Consider the following 20242-nt stretch of genomic DNA (forward strand, 5'->3'; position numbering starts at 1 on the left):
CTCGTTTGTTTGGAAGGGCATACTTCATGGTCTTGATCTGCTGAAGCAAGGTGTTATTTGGAGGGTCGGCAATGGAGCTAACATACGCACATGGAGGGACCCCTGGATCCCTCGGCCGTCGTCGTTTCATCCTATCACCCCAAAGGGGATCTGTCGACTGAACCGGGTGGCCGATTTCATTGATGAGAACGGTGCTTGGCGTGTTGATCGTCTTCGGGAGTTTTTCTGGCCGATGGATGTGGACTACATATTAAAGATCAGGGCTTCACCGCGTAACCGCGACGATTTCGTTTCCTGGTTCCCGGAGAAGTCTGGACTATTCTCAGTAAGAAGCGCATATAAGCTGGCCACATGCGACCACAACATCGCTCTTGCCAATGGGTCATCGAGCACAAACCCAGCTGGTGAGCGCGTGATATGGAACTGTATCTGGGCGACCAACGTACCATAGAAAATGAAGATTCATGCGTGGAGAGTGGCGACTGGTACGCTAGCAACACAACGATGTAAAAATCGGAGGCATTTGGCGACCAGATCCCTATGTCATCTTTGTGGGATTGAGGAGGAGTCTACGTTGCATGCTTTGGTTGCTTGCACGCATGCTAGAACATTGTGGTTCAACATGCGTCGGAGGTGGCCTTTGCCGGAGGATGACTTTCTGGTTGATAACGGACAGGAATGGCTCATGACACTTCTCAGCGTTTGCTCAAAGACAGTTGCAGACATGGTAATCTTGTTGGTTTGGAGGATTTGGCAGGTTCGGAATGATATATATCATGGCAAGGAAGCACCCCTAGTACTGGCCTCCGTTGAATTCTTGGACAGCTACTACAAATCTATCAACTTGGCTGGCAAGTTCACCGTGGAGGAGATTCTCAAAGGTAAGATGTCCTCGGCAGCCCCGGTGGCACCGCGCCAAAAAGGGGTGGCAACTGCCCTACCATGGCCGGCACCACCGCGAGGGTCTGTGGCCCTGTCCGTCGATGGCTCCTTCCAGGCTGAAGACGGCTCTGCGGCGGTTGGGATGATACTTAGGAGCCATGAGGGGGTCATCCTCTTTGCAGCTTATAGATATGTTTTTCACTGCAATGATCCCTTGGAGGCGGAACTACATGCGATGATGCAAATCGGATTCATCCGAAGCTTTATCATGTCTCGCTACGGATGCTCTTCAACGGTCAGCGTATGGTCAGCTAGTGATGGAGATCAAGCACTTATCTGGTATTAGGGAGTTTGTTCCTCAGAAACTTAGTCGTGTGCAGAATAGAGTTGCCGATCGGCTGGCAAACTATAGCCGTATTGAGCGTGCCACTGCTGTGTGGCTAGGCTCGATTCCTCCTTGTATTGAGGATGTATGGCCTCTCAACTGTAACTCTATGAATTTGCAATAAAACTCCCTTTACCCTCGCAAAAAAAAAAAGATGCACCAAAGTTGCAATTGAATGAGATAGCATGAATGCTCTTGAGGCTGCTTCTGACCCTGATGCTGCAATTATAACTGAAGCTACAATATTGGCTATGGAGTTTTCTTCTGTTTATTTTGTTCGATGCTGTAGGGAAGCCAATCTAGCTGCAGATTGTTTGGCAAAACACTGCTTTAGCACTAAAAATTCAGAGTTTTGGGACTCTTTTTCACCTGACTTTATTCTTCCAAATATTGTAAACGATATGTCTATCATTTGAGGAATAAAGTTACTGATAAAAAACACGGTAATCGAGCCGTGGACCGAGCTTGAGTGAGTGGCTCTGGCGAAACATAGTCGAGACTCATTCGCAGAAAAGGAAAAAAAAACATTCGCAAAAAAAAAACGTAATCGAGCCTGAGACCAAGTTTTACACGTTCACGAAAACCGAACGCGATAGGGGCTGCAAGTGCAGGGTCACATAGGACGCCTTCCAGGCTGGTAAACGCAAACCACGGAAACCCGCTACCACGCGAGCGGAGTCCCATCTCGCAGCCTCACGCCGACCTAATAGTCGCGCAATTCACAAATATAAATCCGGCGACTCTTCCAGAAACGGGAGCTAGGGTTTCGCCTCTCTCCCGCCTATTCCTCCTCCGCGCACCAGCGACCTCTCTCGCCGCCGCCATGGGGACGGAGCGGAAGCGCAAGGTGAGCCTCTTCGACGTGGTTGACGAGACCTCCGTATCCGCTAAGCTCGGCCGCGCCGGCATCAATGGTGCCGCCGCCGCCGCCGCGGCCAATCCGTCCATCAACCGGTGGAACGGCCGGCCCTACTCGGCGCGGTACCTAGAGATCCTCGAGAAGCGCCGCACGCTCCCCGTCTGGCAGCAGAAGGACGAGTTCCTCCGCGTCCTCCGCGACAACCAGACCCTCATCCTTGTCGGAGAAACCGGAAGTGGCAAGACCACTCAGGTACTATATCTGCACCTATATCCGATACGTCTCCATGTATGTGTTGCTTAGGTTACTGGTTTGTGCCCTCAATTTTCGGATTGAAAAGTTAGGAGGTGTTCTAGAGGCTAGATGCCTGGTGCTATGGTGAATTTGTTAGGTTAATGCTTGTGTGGGCTTGCATAATTACGGTCATTATGAGGTGTCTGTCCTTATTGATTGGTTTGTTCCGATGATTGATTTGTTCTGTGTGGAACAGATCCCCCAATTTGTGCTCGAGGCTGAAGGTTTGAGCAACCGCTCTATGGTTGCCTGCACCCAGCCGCGGAGGGTTGCTGCAATGTCGGTCTCTCGGCGTGTCGCGGAGGAGATGGATGTCACAATCGGGGAGGAAGTTGGTTACAGTATCCGATTTGAAGATTGCAGCAGTCACAAAACTGTTCTCAAGTAAGATTGTTGGTTCTTGTATTTCGTGGAAGAACAGTATCAGTTGCACCACCCTTTTGGCTGATTGATATGAAGTGTATGTTTCTTTTGTTTTTTTAGGTATTCTGATCTAATCATGTTGTGTTGAACACTATTGCTTCCTATCAGATATTTGACAGATGGTATGCTTCTGAGAGAAGCAATGGCAGACCCACTTTTAGAGAGGTACAAGGTGATTGTTCTTGACGAGGCTCATGAGCGCACGTTGGCAACGGATGTTCTGTTTGGGCTTCTGAAGGAAGTTCTAAAGAACAGGCCTGACTTGAAGCTTGTTGTTATGAGTGCTACTCTTGAGGCAGAGAAGTTTCAAGGTTATTTCAGTGGTGCACCATTGATGAAGGTTCCTGGTAGACTTCATCCCGTTGAGATCTTCTATACACAGGAACCAGAAAGGGACTATCTAGAAGCTGCTATCAGGACAGTTGTGCAGATACATATGTGTGAACCTGCTGGTGATATCCTTGTATTCCTTACTGGAGAAGAGGAGATTGAGGATGCGTGTCGGAAAATAAACAAGGAAGTTAATAACATGGGTGATCAGGTTGGCCCAGTTAAAGTGGTGCCATTGTACTCTACTCTCCCCCCTGCAATGCAGCAGAAGATTTTTGACCCTGCTCCACCTCCATTGAAAGAGGGAGGTCCTGCTGGAAGGAAAATTGTTGTGTCCACAAACATTGCTGAGACATCCCTAACCATTGATGGTATAGTGTATGTTATAGATCCAGGGTTTTCCAAACAGAAGGTTTACAATCCAAGGATAAGGGTGGAATCCCTTTTGGTGTCTCCAATTTCCAAGGCAAGTGCGCATCAGCGAGCTGGTCGTGCTGGAAGAACACAGCCTGGGAAGTGCTTCAGGTTGTACACAGAGAAGAGTTTTAATGGTGATTTACAGCCACAGACCTACCCAGAAATTCTTCGATCAAACTTGGCAAATACAGTTCTTACTCTGAAGAAGCTTGGAATTGATGATTTAGTGCATTTTGACTTCATGGATCCTCCTGCGCCCGAAACTCTAATGAGGGCCTTGGAAGTTCTGAACTACTTGGGGGCACTCGACGATGAAGGCAACCTAACATCTTTAGGTGAAATGATGAGTGAGTTCCCCTTAGACCCACAGATGTCAAAGATGCTTGTCATCAGTCCAAGGTACAACTGTTCAAATGAGATCCTCTCAATATCTGCCATGCTATCAGGTATGTCAACTAACAATTCCTCTCCATTTGCATTTCTGTAACTACATTATCATGTTGTTATGCACATGCACTGTTTTGCTTGCACCCGTGTGTGCAAGCAAGTTGCCATGGTTCTAGCATGCAGACTAGTGCATGTTTTCTATTTTCTCTTGTTTGTATATATTGTGTATTGTCATCAGCAACTGTCATGCACCTGGCTTCTAGCTATTGATCAAAATGATCATACAGTTTAGGCTGATGCAGATAGTTGCTGTATGTTGAGTTATTCTGACAAAGCAAATGGTATCGTCTCGCCTCTTTGCATCTGCTGACCAACCGTGGGCTTCGTCTGTTATTACCATATCCTTTGTCTAGTACCCAATTGCTTTCTCCGGCCTAGGGAGGCACAAAAGGCTGCTGATGAGGCGAAGGCTCGATTTGGGCACATCGATGGGGATCATCTGACACTTTTGAACGTGTACCATGCATACAAGCAAAACAGTAAGCCTATAACCATTCTCATTCGATCTACACCCGGTCAGACTGCAATTTTTTGGGGGCTAACAGACTCTTCCTTCACTATGCAGATGAGGATCCTACATGGTGTTATGAGAATTTTGTCAATGCCCGGGCGATGAAGTCTGCTGATAATGTTAGACAACAACTTGTGCGCATCATGACCAGATTCAACCTCAAGATGTGCAGTACAGACTTCAACAGTCGTGAGTACTATGTCAACATCAGGAAAGCAATGCTTTCAGGGTACTTTATGCAGGTTGCTCATCTGGAGCGAACTGGGCATTACTTGACCGTTAAGGATAATCAGGTTGGTATTCTGATTTTTGTCTCTTTTATTTCCTTTATTATTATGGAGTATTGTATTGCAGCTTTTCACCCTTCTTTCCTTGCCAGGTTGTCCATCTTCATCCCTCGAATTGCATGGACCATAAGCCGGAATGGGTCATCTACAATGAATATGTTTTGACCACCAGGAATTTCATCCGCACAGTCACCGATATCCGTGGAGAGTGGTAAGTCCTCGTCTAAAGTCTGAAATGAAACTTGTCCAATTGGGTATTTGATTGACAATGTTGACCTTTCTCTGTGTTCTGTTCCCAGGCTGATCGATATAGCTCCACAGTACTATGATCTGACCAATTTCCCATCATGTGAGGCCAAGCGTGTTCTTGAGAGGCTACACAATAAGAGGGAGAGGGAAAGAGCTGCTAGTAGGAACTGAATTGATGTCATTCTTCTGGTCCCTTGGAATGTGGGCAGCGCCGCCAAAGGCTTTGGACATCACTGTTGGCCTCCACCATTGTCATGATATCTTCCATGTAGTAGTTTTCCAGTATTGTGGATGGTGAAATCACTATATACGACATATGTCAAATGTCCCTCTGCTACTGAATTACGAATTATGGAGTAGATGCTTGTTTTCCCTCTGTTTTAGAAGGTGTAGGTTATCATACATTAATTATGTGTCGGTCTCCATATTTTTGGTGTATCAAATGCTGTTGTTTACTTTGTACTTCAGCATCCTTTTGGCTAGTTTTCATGGAATTGCTGACATCGTACTGTGTTTACTTCCTTTTGAGACAACTTGTGTAACTAGTCAGGAAATTACTCCCCCCGTCCTGAATTATTTGTCTTAGATTTGTTTTAGGTTTGAATACAGAAAATATGACTTAGGGTCACGTCTTAGATTTGTTAGATACGGATACAGGAAATGTCACTACATGCTCTCAGGATACGGCCACTGTTTACATTTCCTGCCCTGTACCTGTACGTGTGCTATGCGTATTTGGCCTGAGTGGAATTAATTGACCGGTCAAACTGCGAAGTGCTTTTGCAAAATGAAAAGGTGAGAAAAAAATTTCCCGTCAGCCTTGGCCATTCTGGAGCCGCCGGCCACCTTTCTCTCCTCCCCTTCTCCCCTGGTGTTCCCGCCGATGGTCGGATCTCCCCTCCGATGGTGGGGGCTCGGTGCACTCCTACGGGAGGTGCCTCGCTGGTGGTTGTGCCCGTTGTGGATGGCAGTGGTGAGGCGGCCCATGCCTGGCAGGTGTCCGGTGGTCTGAACTTCAGCTACTCCAACGACATGTATTTCGGTACAAAGGGAGTATAATTGAATTTCGTTATCTGGATTTTTAATTGTTGAAGACTTGTCGAGTTCTTTTGCCAAGACTTGATTAATAAACCTATAAAATCCCTTGAATTGGATCTGACTAAATCTAGGCATTGTGAACATTTTTTTCGCTTCCATTCTTAAAGCATTTAATCTTAAGTTTTCTACTTATCAAAGAAAAATTCCATCACCAGCTCACTCTTCATTAATACCTATCTTAACTTTCCTTCTTATCAAAGAAAAATTCCATTATCAGCTCACTCTCCATTATCAAAGAAACATTCCATTCTGTTTACTGAATCACATGAAATTCTAGCGAATTCCACATATGTATTTCATACATATGAATTTTTTCCTTTGCCAAACTGACTGAAAATTTTATGCTATTTTCAATCTAATCATGGATATTATGCTTGTTATACCTCTATTCTTTTTTCTATTGGCCTTTGTTTGACAAGTTATAAGTTTTTGATGAAATTTTTAGTACTTCGTATGCCAAACTGAATGATGTGTTCATTCCAAAAAGAAAATAGAAGTGTGTAAAAGTCGAGAAGTTTTATTTTTGTGAACCTTTGATTCTCAAATTTAAATTCTTCTATATTGAATGGGTAGCTACAACAAAAAAAATTTGGTTCATTGCCCTGCTGCGTGTACAACGCGTGTGTGGCGTTGGCAAAGTTCTTAATCAATTTGAGCACCTTGGCGGCTCAGCTCCGCCGTCAAGGCGACGTGCTCCACGGCGACATGGAGACATCAACGCCATCGTCAGCTTAAGCAAGTCGCGCAAAGAATCGACATAGTTGCCGTTGGTACTTGGTGGGGCCACACCAGGCTGACTTCATACACGGAGGGCTACAGTTGCGCTGGTGACCGGAGAAGCTCGACTCTCTTCGTCTTTATTTCTGTTTTTAATAATTTTAGTTTAGAACTATGTCTGTCAGTTGAATTGTGATGCTCTTTTGATCTATGTTTGGATTATGTGGCTTTCTTTGTACGGTTATGTCCATTTCTATGTCCGTTTGCTCCACATTCATCATAGCCTCGTGTGTGGTGCCATCGAACATGGGAGGCATTCCACCGAACAGTGACTGCGCACCTACAGATGAGGGCTCGTGGATGGAAACCACGAGCAGACGGTCGAGGATAGCTGGAGGAGGTGACTGAGTGCTACATGACTGTTGTGTGTCAGGCTGACTAGATGGTCGACGTGATAGTAGGGCGGCTTGTATTGGGAGGGGGCTTTGTGAATTTGTGATTGTTCGGGCGGCACCGACACCTTTGTAGGACAAGCTTCGACTGCCAGTGCCTTCATCTCCCTCGCCTTCACGGTCTGGCCTTGCCACTCCGCGGACACGGCCACGCACATGACCATCTCCGGCTTGAAGGAACCATGAACCCCCCGAACGAATCCCGTCGATCCATCACGTCGGCGACAAAACAAGCAATGAAAGACCGGGTGGGGCGCCTGCTATCGGGACAGAGAGGGCAGGCTTTCACACAGGAATAGTGGAGCAGAATGTCCAAATTTGCGCACTCCGCCATGGTTTTGGGTAGGCTAGGGTTTCAGTTAACACAGGAATACTGGAGCAGAGTATCCAAATGTGCACACTCCGCCATGGTTTTGGGTGGGCCAGGGTGTCAAGCCCGAACTCCCATAGGCCTCCCCTGATTTGTTGTCAGTTTGTAGGATTTTAAACGTCTGGTGGACGGAATTGGTAAGCTATGTTGGATGGCTAAAAGTGTCAGGACCGTTCGATCCAGACATTTTCGAGCAATTTGATGATCCACGTTGGAGTTGCCCAAGTGCTCGCTCTGGTATGCATTTCAACAGCTATACTAGTACTTTTTTTTGGCAATAAATTCTTGTATTACTCAACCACAAGAATTACAATCACGACCGACAATGTCAAGGACGTGTGTGTACATATGTGTACGTATGTGTACCCTTATCATATTCCCACTTGGGGCACATTGTACATTTTACACTCTTCAAGACTAAACTTTGCACGCCGACTCAAGTCCAAGGTGAAAGAGAGGCAGTTTATGCGATGTGCATCATGCTTCGCCTGTTGACATTTATCTCACCGACAATCAAACTAGCTTTGTTGACACCGTAGACTATAACTAGAACTAACAAACTAATGGCTAGATTTGCTAGTATCCTGCTATGCCAACTAAGGCAAATGATACAGAGTAGAGTGCAACTGAAATGGCAATCCCTGTGACAAAATTGTATGAGAGGCGCTTGTTATCACGAGGTACAAATGCTATCTTCAAAGCATTAGTCAGTTCGAAGAGCCTATGGGAAACCTGCAGAAACACATGCTGGCATAAGCAAGTCGCTTTACGGACTAAATTCTTCAATGTCATACATGGGGAAAGTGCACATACCGCAACATATAGCGCAGTAGTGAGCATGAAGTTAAGTAGTGGGTAATCTGGGATTATTGTCAATAGCCACTTGGGTTGCCCATTGGGCACCTTTGATCTTCAAGAGTCATCAAAGCAAACAAAATAAGTTTCATTCATTTAAAATCTGAAGGCAATTATCCAGTGGCACAAATGGCAGAACCTATAAAGTACCGAAACTGCATATGGTACCTGAGCCAGATATGGAACTGAGATATATATGTTTCTAGTGTAATCTTTCCAAGCCAGCTAGAACAAACAAATCAACAAGCATGTGTTAGTCGCATATTCATAGATCATTAGCATTACATTTAGTCATAACGATATAACTTGCTCTGTTAACACAAAACTTACGCAAATAGCGTTAGAGAGCATGCCCGGAATTCTTGAGTGAAGTTGCGCAGGCAGATGTAAACACTTTTGAATGCAACACACATGGATCAATCAGATTTAACAGTATACAGATGGATTTATACTCGACACAAACAGGAAAGATACATACGTTATGGGAATCCAGGATGTGTAGGGATGGTATTTATTGTAGGTAATCTTGTCCAGCTTATAGATGTACTCATACCACAAATACCCAGCCTGTGTTCACCAGAAAGCCAGCAGATCGTATCAAAATATATCTATGACAGACAATTTGCTGTAGATGTTTGATAATTACCGTTAAAGAAACTGTAACTATAGAGGCCTTAATATAGAGTTTCGTTCTTGTTTCAGCTTCTTCAAGCTTTTCCATCCACTTCTCAACCTATGACATGGAGATGTCAAACACATTTCACCCGCTCTTTTGATAATTTTGATGAAATTGAAACTATCTTTGGATTTAAAAAAACATATCAGTTATGCCAGCATACTGCATAAAACAAGTTGTACGGAACATACCGTTGGATGGTAATAGGCATATATCATCCCCACAATCCATATGTAGCGATCCAGTCCAGATCGGAAGTGCCACTCATGCAACCTGGGGAGATCTGGTTTAGAAGGATCATCATAACCTGCACACAAGACGAATAACATTGTTAAGTTTCATTGAAGAAAAAAAATGCAGACTAGCAAACTCACTAACTGTTACCGAAGGAAAACTGACCTAGAAGAAAAGTGAATGGGCTCCAGACTATCTCAAAGACACCTGGGATTTCCCATACCAAGATAACTACCAAGAAGCACCCAACAAATTTTATAGCAATCACTGATGTAATCTCATTATACCTGTTTAGAATTCCAAGAGCACCATACACCATGAGGGTGAAAAGAGTGTGCATAGGGCAAATATAATATAGTGTGTAATCATTATTTAGGACAATGCAACAGAATGCCACAAAGAAATTGAGGCGCCACATCATCTGTTGAAGGTGCAGCCATGTTAGTAAATTTCTGCGGATGAAAAGAAAGAACAATTGGACTAATTAAGAATGGACCTGAGCAAATCGTCCCAGACTGAAATCCTTCCGCACATAATAATAGGAGAAGTTACCAAATCCAGTCATCCAGACATATGCAGCAATGAACACACGAATTGCATTGTAGATCTCTTTAGCATTGAAGTAGTGGTACATCAAGAATAGCACCTGGAAACAAACAAAGCAATGCTGAGAAGTGGTGCTCTGCTAGCAGAGAGATCAAAACCTTTGAGGTTGCAAATGGATGCCCTTGGTAAATCAGCTTATTTACAACTAACATGTTACAAATGAAGGTGAAGGAGGTAAGCAAGTAAGCACTGCAGGATGACAGTTTCATTCTTGTTATGACCGGTTTGGTCTATACCAGGAAGAGGCCCACCGGGCATTAGTATTAGGGGCTTGGCCCACAAGTTATCTTAGGCACGTTATCTTAGGCTAAAGTTATAAATACTAGTTGTAAGACACCGTTTGAGATTAAGCAATAAAGATATCATAATCTTCTGTTGCCCGGCTCCCCAAGGAGCCGGAACCCTAGCCGCGACGGCGCCCGCTCGCCGGCGTGCCCGCTCCTCCTTGTCCATATAACCTACGCCGAAGGCCTGGTAGGAACCCTAGTCCTACCAATTTGGTATCCAGAGACACCAGACCGATCATGTCGCTTCCTCCATCACCGCCGCCGCTGCCAAACACCACCGCCCCACCTACGCTGCCGCCAGCCCCTTCCGCACCGATGCCGGCGATCACGTCCGGGACCGCCACCCCGCCAGCGCCGACCACCACCGCGGCGGAGCCGCCCCCCATCCTCTCGCCCGAGGAGGTGTCGGGCACCCTTCGGGAGCTCGTCCAGGCGGTCCAGGGCATCAGTCTCTATCTCGCCGGGAACCAGCCCCCGCCGCCTACGGGCCGCCGCCGCTCCAGTGGCCCGCCCCGGCCTTCCAGTCGCCCTACGGAGGGGCGCCCCCGCCGCCGCTGCTGCAGCACTACCCGTCCGCGGGGACCCCTTGGCCAGCGTGGCCGGCCACCACCGCACCGCTGGGGGGCCCTTCCCAGCAGTTTCTACAGGCGCCCCCGCCGGCCACCTCGACGCTGGCTGCGGCGCCGCAGCACCACCAGGCGCCGCCACCGCCGACAGCACCACCACCCGCGCCCAGGCCCACTGGTCAGCCCCTGCACTAGGTGCAGTTTCCGCCATCGCCATCGCCAATTCCCGCGTGGGTGGCCGGCTCGTCGCCGGGCCCGGTGTATACCACGGCGCCGGAACACCCGACGCCCTCCCTTCGGTTTGACCGTCCCTCCGGCTCGGCGAACTACGGCCCGGAGATCCCCAACCCGGCACACGCGCTGCCGCCGACTGCAGCAGCCCCCGGGCACGGTGGTCCGACACCCCCTCAATTCGCCAAACTGGACTTCGCCACTTACGAGGGCACGGAGGACCCTCTCAACTGGCTCAATCAGTGCGAGCAGTTCTTTCGCGAGCAGCGGACGCTCGCTTCGGACCGTACCTGGCTCGCGTCCTATCATCTCCGAGGCGCGGCGCAGACCTGGTACTACGCCCTCGAGCAGGACGAGGGCAGCATGCCACCATGGGAATGCTTCCGGGAGCTCTGTCTCCTCCGGTTCGGGCCTCCTATCCGCGGGAGCCGACTGGTGGCCCTCGGCCACTTACCTTTCACATCCACGGTGCAGGACTACGCCGACCGCTTCCAGGCCCTGGCGTGCCACGCGCCGAACGTCTCCGGGATTCAGCGCGCCGAGTTATTTGTGGGCGGTCTGCCGGACCATATTCGCGTGGACGTCGAGCTCCGGGATCCCCCCGACCTCCAGACGGCCATGTACTACGCCCGGGCTTTCGAGCAGCGGGCCCAGGCACTGCAGCAACCGTCCGGACGGGGCGGCCGCCAGCCCAGTCGACCAGCGCCGACTCCTCCAGCACCGGGCCGGCCTCCTCCAGCCGCAACGGCCGCACCCCCGGCCACCACACGGACCTTCCGTCGGTTGTCACCGGCCGAGCAGCATGAGCGTCGCCGTCAGGGCCTCTGCTTCAACTGCGATGAGCCCTACACGCCGACCCATGTCTGCCCCCGCCTATTTTACTTGGAGACGGTCGACTACACCGAGGCGGACGACTCGACCGACGCGCCACCACCACCCGAGGCGGCCGCGGACACGCCCACGGATTCCACGGCGACGGCGTGCGTCGTCTCCCTCCACGCCCTCGCCGGCATCCGTGGCGAGCGGACCATGCTGCTGCCGGTGACGATCCATGGCGAGCGGCTGGTGGCCCTGCTAGATACTAGCTCCACCCATAACTTCCTGCCCGAGGCGACCATGCGTCGGCTAGCCCTTCCGACGACGGGCGGGGAGCGCCTGCGGATCGCGGTGGCGAACGGCGATCGCCTCCGGTGTCATGGGCTCGCCTGCGGATCACGGTGGCGAACGGCGATCGCCTCCGATGTCATGGGCTCGCCCGCGACGTTCCCATCTCCATCGGTGGCGAACACTTCTCCATTACCTGTGCAGGGGTCGACCTCGGCTGCTTTGACTTCATCCTCGGGGTGGATTTTCTCCGGACCCTCGGTCCCATCCTGTGGGACTTCGACGCGCTCACGATGACGTTCTGGCGGCTGGGCCGCCGCATCCGGTGGGACGGCTTTGGAGGCGCTGCACCGGCCGTGCCACACCTCCAGCTGGTCGCCGCGTCCTCGGAGGCCGAGCAACCCCTGCTGGATTCCCTTCTGCAGCAGCACAGCAACCTCTTCGACGAGCCACGGGGTCTTCCGCCCGCCCGGGTGTACGGCCATCATATTCACCTCATGCCGGGCACCACTCCTGTGGCGGTTCGGCCCTACCGCTACCCTCAGTTGCAAAAGGATGAGTTGGAGCGACAGTGTGCCCTTATGCTCGCCGTGGGCATCATTCGGATCTCCACATCACCCTTCACCGCACCGGTGCTTCTCGTCCGCAAGTCGGACAGCACGTGGCGTTTCTGCATCGACTACCGCGCCCTGAACGCGCTCACGCTCAAGGACAAGTTCCCTATACCGGTGGTCGACAAGCTCTTGGATGAGCTCCATGGGGCGCGCTTCTTCACCAACCTCGATCTCCGGTCGGGCTATCATCAGGTGCGTATGCATCCAGACGACATCGCCAAGACGGCGTTTTGCACCCACCATGGCCACTTCGAGTTCTTGGTGATGCCCTTCGGCCTCGCCAACGCCCTAGCGACTTTCCAGGCCTTGATGAACGACGTCCTCCGACCCTACTTACGGCGGTTTGTGCTTGTTTTCTTTGATGACATTCTTATCTACAGCGCCACCTGGGTCGAGCACCTCCAGCACGTCACCATCGTCTTCAACGAGCTTCGGGCGCACCACCTCCACCTTAAGCGCTCGAAGTGCTCGTTCGGGACACCTACCGTCGGCTACCTCGGCCATGTCATCTCGGCCGACGGGGTGGCTATGGACGCCGACAAGGTGGCGGCCGTCTCCGCATGGCCGACGCCTCACTCGCCGCGGGCTCTCCGTGGGTTCCTCGGCCTCGCCGGCTACTACCGGAAATTTATCCGGGAGTTCGGGCTCATCGCGGCGCCCCTCACGCGGTTGCTTCGCCGCGACGCTTTCGCCTGGGACGACGAGGCGACGACGGCGTTCGAGGCCCTCAAGGGGGCCCTCACGACCGGCCCCGTCCTCCAGATGCCCGACTTCGACCGCCCGTTCGTGGTGGACTGTGACGCCTCGGGCGCCGATTTCGGTGCCGTGCTTCATCAGGGCGATGGGCCCCTCACCTTCTTCAGCCGGCCTTTCGCTCCGCGCCATCTTAAGCTGGCGGCATACGAGCGGGAGCTCATTGGCCTTGTACAAGCCGTTCGTCATTGGCGGCCGTAGTTGTGGGGACGGTCCTTCCGCATTCGCACGGACCACTACAGCCTGAAGTTCTTGCTGGACCAACGGCTGTCGACCGTGCCACAGCACCAGTGGATCAGCAAGCTCTTCGGCTTCGACTTCTCCGTCGAGTATCGGCCAGGCCGCCTTAACACCGTGGCCGACGCGTTGTCCCGTCGCGACTCCGACCTCGCTCCCTCCGCCGGGGCGGTCCTGTGCATCCGCTCCGGGCCGACGTTCGGTCTCTTCGCCGACATTCGCCGCGCAACTGCGACGGCCGACGACGCCGTCCTTCTTCAGCAGCAGCTCACGGCCGGCGACTTGGAGGAGCCTTGGCGCTTCTCTGACGGACTGCTTCTCTATGGGCGCCGGATCTTTATTCCGGCGCATGATGATCTCCGTCACCAGGTGTTACAGCTCGCCCACTCGGCGGGTCATGAGGGTGTGCAGAAAACCCTCCATCGTCTTCGCGCCGACTTCTACATCCCTGGCGATCGCGCCCTGGTCCGCGACTGGGTTCGGTCTTGTCAGACATGCCAGCGCAACAAGACGGAGACCCTGAGACCGGCTGGGTTACTTCAGCCCTTGGAGGTGCCGTCTCAGGTCTGGGCGGATATATCCATGGACTTCATCGAGGGCCTTCCCAAGGTGGGCGGCAAGTCGGTCATCCTCACGGTGGTCGACCGTTTTCCAAGTACGCCCACTTCATCGCGCTCGGCCATCCGTACACGGCGGCGTCCGTGGCCCGGGCCTTCTTCGACGGCATTGTCCGCCTACACAGGTTCCCTGCTTCGATCGTCGGTGATCGGGACCCAGTGTTCACGGGCCATGTCTGGCGCGACCTCTTCAGGATGGCGGGTGTCCAGCTCCGCCTGAGTACGGCGTTCCATCCTCAGACGGACGGTCAGTCCGAGGTGGTTAACAAGGTCATTGCCATGTATTTGCGTTGTGTGACAGGTGATCGGCCTCGCACTTGGGTGGACCGGCTCTCTTGGGCGGAGTACTGCTACAACACCTCCTATCACTCCGCCCTGCGCGCTACGCCGATTGAGGTGGTCTATGGTCGACCACCCCCGCCTATACAACCGGTGGACCCGGAGACGGCTCGGACGGAGGTTGCGGGTGAACTTATCCGCACCCGTGACGAGATGCTTGTTGAGGTCCGTCAGCGTCTCCTTCAGGCCCAACAGCTGGCCAAGCACTACTACGACGATCATCATCGCGAAGCGGAGTTCGCGGTGGGTGACTGGGTGTGGCTGCGTCTTCTCCACCGCTCTACGCAGTCACTTGACCCGCGCGCGAAGCGCAAGCTCGGCCCTCGCTACGCCGGGCCCTTCCCTATCTTGGAGCGCATTGGGAAGGTGGCCTATCGTCTTCAGCTTCCAGCCCGCGCTCGCATCCACGACGTCTTCCATGTGGGGCTGCTCAAGCCTTTCCATGGCGAGCCACCGGCGGCTCCTCCGACGCTTCCTCCAACCGCCGATGGTCGCATTCTTCCAGAGCCCGCAAAGGTGTTGCAGGCACAGCTCCGTCGTGGCGTGTGGTTCGTCCTCGTTCAGTGGGCGGGCCTTCCGGAGGAGGAGGCTACTTGGGAGCAGCGTGAGGAATTCCGCCAACACTATCCGGACTTTTAGCTCGAGGACGAGTTGTTTGCGCAGGCGGGGAGAGATGTTATGACCGGTTTGGTCTATACCAGGAAGAGGCCCACTGGGCATTAGTATGAGGGGCTTGGCCCACAAGTTATCTTAGGCTAAAGTTATAAATACTAGTTGTAAGACACCGTTTGAGATTAAGCAATAAAGATATCATAATCTTCTGTTGCCCGGCTCCCCAAGGAGCCGGAACCCTAGCCGCCGCCGCACCCAACCCTAGCCGCGACGGCGCCCGCTCGCCGGCGCGCCCGCTCCAGCCCTCGTCCCCCTCCTCCTTGTCCATATAACCTACGCCGAAGGCCTGGTAGGAACCCTAGTCCTACCAAATGCATTAATATTCATGCATGATTGGCGGGTAGTAGAATAAAAGCCAGACAAAATGCTATAAGGAAGATGAACTATGAAAATACCTGCATCCAACCCTTCCATTCCTCCGTCTGATGCCTATTCAAATATAGTACAGATTTTCCAGTGAATGTGGACTTATCTTGGTGGACCTTGAAGGAAGTAATAGCTGCTACGATGATAAGAAGAAAATAGAGGAAAAGGAAGAGATCTCGGCTGTAATTCTGTAGATACACACAAAAAAAAGTTATCCAATTGAAAATAGCATATTGCGCACACACCTTCTATGCAGCTTCTAGTATTTTGCATTAATTTGAATAAGGCAGAAAAGCTGACATGTTCTAAGAATCTGATTTTGACCAGTATGTTACATAGGGACATCAAAATTTAGCATAAGATTCTACAGAAAAACAACATACTAAAGCATCAGCAGACCTAGAATCTGAAAGCTATTTACAATAGATAATAATGCCATATAACTATACATTCAGATGGTGTTTAAATGCGGGCATACATTTCAAGTAAGTAAGTATCAGCATAATAGTACCTTTTCAGACTCTCCGAATATATTTGTGCGGTCACATATGTAAAAGTAAAGTAGATGGCCTCCAAGCTCGGATCTGATAGACCAATGGCAAGCGGTCAGCAGAATAATGCAACTGGACAAGTATCAACGAATACAGAATGCAAGTAGATTACGTTGCCCTCAGTGTCAATCGATGCTCCAGAAGAAGTGTCTCGTCCATACAAAAAAGTCTGTGGAACCAACTAAGTTAGTGCATTTGAATCTTGATATCTTAACAATCATTTATTAATTATTATGCCATCGAGAATTATAGTTCACAAGCAACCTGAGCATCTGTGATGTGAAAGAAGCATAAACTGGCTTTGCACCAGCTACTGGACCACCCTCCTCCAGTAACATTGTTTGATCCTCTCCTTTGTTTGAGCTACTATCCATGTCTGATAAATTGATGTCCGAGTGTCTACTGACAAAGAGAAGGAAGCATTACTTCGGATAAGAGTCCTCCTAGAAAGTATTGTTTCATTAAACAACATGTAATGGTGACAATACTCATTTCAAGATGGAAGAACAAAATAGATCAACCCCAGAAAAGTAAGATACATTGAGCTATGGACCTATGGTACTTTCAGCATAGGCAGAGATTTCTGTTCAGAGACAATATTCAAAGGGGAGATACAACTTAGCAGCATTCCCATGATCAAAATAGAATTTACTCACGTTTTAAGTGAAGCAGCATTCTTCCTATGAAAGAGAACCTCAGCATACACCCAGGCCGCAAGAACCCAAAGAAATCCCAGAAAAGCAGAAAGCTGGGAAAAGTACAAAGCAAGTTCTGTCAGTACCAATGATCAATGTCCCAGAAATAAATAAATTATAGTCTCTGTAATAAACAAATCAACTTCATGGGGGGATAATAGCATCACTATGCATACTTAGTTAGGGGAAGTTACAAAAAGCCTTCTAGACGCGCTGTTTAAACTTCAGCCCTTGTACTATTGCAATCCACAATACTCTGCAGTTTTGCATACTAAATAATTGGCCCGCTGAACCTCACACCGGTTACTAAACTCAAGGATCGATCATGTATAGTAAAACAAGCACATCAACATTCAATTCAATAGGCTGAATGGCCAAACCTATAAAGTGGGTTAGCACACACTCACTGAATCACTAGTATGAGCATATATTCCCCAATAATACAACAGAGAAATTCATGTGTTGGAACATCTGGTGTCTCCAGATCTACAGCCCTCATTCACCAATGTGTTGGAACAGCTAAAAAAATCCACCCCAGATTAGATACTACCATTCCAAAACACCCACCAGTAATCTGTGCATAGACCCCCACCACACACACACACACACAAAGAAACTAGCCATGGTTTTCAATCCTGAATGAGGTTAACTGGTTCCCCTCCAATCAGAATAGCACTAAATCCTAACCAACGAGCAATACTTGCACATTGACAACAATAACCAACCAAGCGCGAGCGCAACAGAACCAGCAACCATGTCACTGACCAATCTAGGAATCCCTCAAATAAGAAAAGGCACCACTGAATCCCGTTAGGAAATTTCACAACCATGCCATCTCCAGCGTTTCCTTTCAACCACCTAAAACAGAAAGCGCGCCCCGCAGTTCTGCACTTGCTTGCCCGCTCACCCGCGCCCCCCCCCCCCCCCCCCCCCCCCCCCCCCCCCCCCCCCCCCCCCCCCCCCCCCCCCCCCCCCCCCCCCCCCCCCCTAAAATCCCCGCCGCCACCACTCCAGCCCCGCGTCAATCGCGTACAAGCTCCAGGAAGCACCCAAGGAATCCGCACGGAGCAGCAATGCCGCGCTGACGCCCGATCGAGGGGCGATTTAGGGCTCACCTGGCCGGGCGTGAAGGAGGTCGAGGCCGCCATGGCGAGCCCACCCGCGGACGCGAGCGCCTCCGCCATTTTCTACAGCATCCGCCAAGCTTTGGCGCTGGGATCCAAACGCGAATCGGAGGAGGAGGGGCGAAAATTAGGTAACCGAGAGAAAATAAGCGCGGGTATGTGTGAGAGCAAAAGGGCCTCTCCGGTTTACGACGGATGACGAGTCGCGCAGACACTGCATGTGGGGCCACCAGCGATGGACAACGCGGCCCACAGTCCGTGCGATTTGCAAGTGACGGTCTACCTAAAAGAGTTAGGTTAGATTTAGCCAGTTAGGTTGGAAAGATTTATCGTCTTCTTTTTTCGGCTACTGGAAAATTAACTTCCAAGGTACTCTCCCCGTTCTAAATTACTCGTCGCAGAAATGGATGTATCTAGAACTGAAATACATCTAGATACATCCATACCTGCGACAAGTAATTTGAAACGAAGGAAGTACATAGGATAAGGCGTATAATTTTTGTCTAAAGTGATTTTTTTTCCAAGGCGAAAGAAGTTTTATTCCAAATTAAGAGAGTTACAGTCAAAAGCCAGATGGTCCTCGATACATAGCGGTGCCATGGTACACTCGATACGACTATAATTTATTAGACGATCGGCAACTCTATTATGATCACTAGTCAACTCCTAGGGAATAAACTCTATGTCACACATCAACACCTTAATTTCAGCAACAAGATGACCATATGCCGAACGAACTAGTCTATCCCCTGATAAACAGGATAAAGCCTCACTTGAGTTAGATTGGACAATGACTGGAAGACTGGAATGTTGTATAGCAAACGTCATTCCTTACATAACTGCATGTATCTCCACTTCTAGTGCTTCGTAATAATTGAAAATAAACCCATGTGTTGCAAAAATAACTGAACCACCATGTCGTCGAAGAATCATCCCTGCCGCTGTTGCGTCGGATTCCACTGAAAAAGATCCATCCATTGAAAGTGCAACATAATCAGTGGTCGGGGTGGCCAAGGCTAAGAAACATGAGTAATCCTCACTTATGGTACGGTCGAGTCATAATCAACATTTTACCCTTGATAATCCCTGATGTACTATACTTGCACGTATCTTCAATGGACTTATATAACTGTCCAAATAATCCACCATAATGGTCATCGGGGGAACCTTTTTTACCATGAGTAACAACATTTCATAATTGCCAAATACGCCTAATAAGCATAAGAACTTTATCGAGTTCAGCTTCATTGTAATTAAGCAACCATTCCTTGCCACTATTAATAAGGAGCCGGTCTGGTGGAAGCGACCAGACTTGTCTCATGGCCTCCTATATGATACGTGCATGGTTGCATGCAACTAATGCATGGTAGCTGTCCTCATCAACAATGCCGCAAAGTGGACACGTCCCATGCGTCTTCAGATGCCGGTATTGCATGCAAGCAACAGTAGCTAGTGCTCCAATCGCCGCACGCCATGTCGTATGTTTCATACGCAGAGGCACAGAGGAGCGCCATATCAGACTCCACATAGAGCGGCTCCCGTCGGGGTTAGCGCTGGACGCCCCGCCAGCGAACCGCTCATCGTGATCAATCGTCGCTAAGTGGTACACACTTCTCACATAGAATCGGCCATGCTTCTCCGGATGCCATGCGAAGAAATCATGAAGTTGTCTTGGTGAGGTACGTATTTTCAGAATTTCGTGTATGTCCATCCGCCAAAAGTGGTCATTCAAACTGAAAGCGCAACTCCCAAAGGGGTGGGGGTGAATGGGAGATTTTTAGAAATTTGTCAAACTCTGATGAATTTGATGAAGATCAGAGTGAAGAAATAGAAACACAGAGAAAACTAAGTCATCATAAAATCAGAGTACATGCAACAGGATACGTAATAGTGAAGAACTTGCAATCAGACTAACATACACACATGAAGAACATGAACTGAGGAAATAGATGGTAGCAAGATGAAATACTTCAATTCAAATTCGTCAAAAGGAT

The 20242-nt window shown here is 49.9% G+C and overlaps 2 protein-coding genes across 5 annotated transcripts; one reads left to right on the top strand and one right to left on the bottom strand.

Annotated features, from left to right (window-relative positions):
* Positions 1 to 1979: 1979 nt before the first annotated feature.
* On the top strand, positions 1980 to 5585 carry LOC125551246 (probable pre-mRNA-splicing factor ATP-dependent RNA helicase DEAH3). Of its 3 annotated transcripts, XM_048714402.1 has the most exons (7): positions 1986 to 2378; positions 2617 to 2804; positions 2952 to 4036; positions 4391 to 4516; positions 4603 to 4841; positions 4928 to 5046; positions 5135 to 5585. In XM_048714402.1, the coding sequence occupies exons 1-7, from the start codon at positions 2091 to 2093 to the stop codon at positions 5253 to 5255; spliced, it is 2166 nt and encodes a 721-aa protein (XP_048570359.1). In that variant the 5' UTR covers positions 1986 to 2090; the 3' UTR covers positions 5256 to 5585. The 3 variants fall into 3 exon arrangements, 2 of the variants coding, with proteins under 2 accessions (XP_048570359.1, XP_048570360.1); XM_048714403.1 differs by lacking the exon at positions 1986 to 2378 and having other exon boundaries at positions 2641 to 2804; positions 2904 to 4036; XR_007302319.1 differs by lacking the exons at positions 4928 to 5046; positions 5135 to 5585 and having other exon boundaries at positions 1980 to 2378; positions 4280 to 4516; positions 4603 to 4621.
* A 2443-nt stretch (positions 5586 to 8028) lies between these two features.
* LOC125551247 (protein REDUCED WALL ACETYLATION 4-like) lies at positions 8029 to 18441 on the bottom strand. Of its 2 annotated transcripts, none has more exons than XM_048714404.1 (15): positions 18240 to 18441; positions 17086 to 17177; positions 16694 to 16831; positions 16542 to 16598; positions 16390 to 16462; positions 15908 to 16066; positions 9983 to 10132; positions 9652 to 9907; positions 9444 to 9559; positions 9223 to 9309; positions 9055 to 9143; positions 8907 to 8969; positions 8745 to 8801; positions 8535 to 8631; positions 8029 to 8453 (listed from the first exon to the last, which is right to left on the bottom strand). In XM_048714404.1, the coding sequence occupies exons 1-15, from the start codon at positions 18306 to 18308 to the stop codon at positions 8298 to 8300; spliced, it is 1659 nt and encodes a 552-aa protein (XP_048570361.1). In that variant the 5' UTR covers positions 18309 to 18441; the 3' UTR covers positions 8029 to 8297. The 2 variants fall into 2 exon arrangements, with proteins under 2 accessions (XP_048570361.1, XP_048570362.1); XM_048714405.1 differs by having other exon boundaries at positions 16694 to 16828; positions 18240 to 18421.
* Positions 18442 to 20242: the final 1801 nt, after the last annotated feature.

This window comes from Triticum urartu, chromosome 4 (genome assembly GCF_003073215.2).
Source record: "Triticum urartu cultivar G1812 chromosome 4, Tu2.1, whole genome shotgun sequence".
Classification (NCBI taxonomy): Eukaryota; Viridiplantae; Streptophyta; class Magnoliopsida; order Poales; family Poaceae; genus Triticum; species Triticum urartu.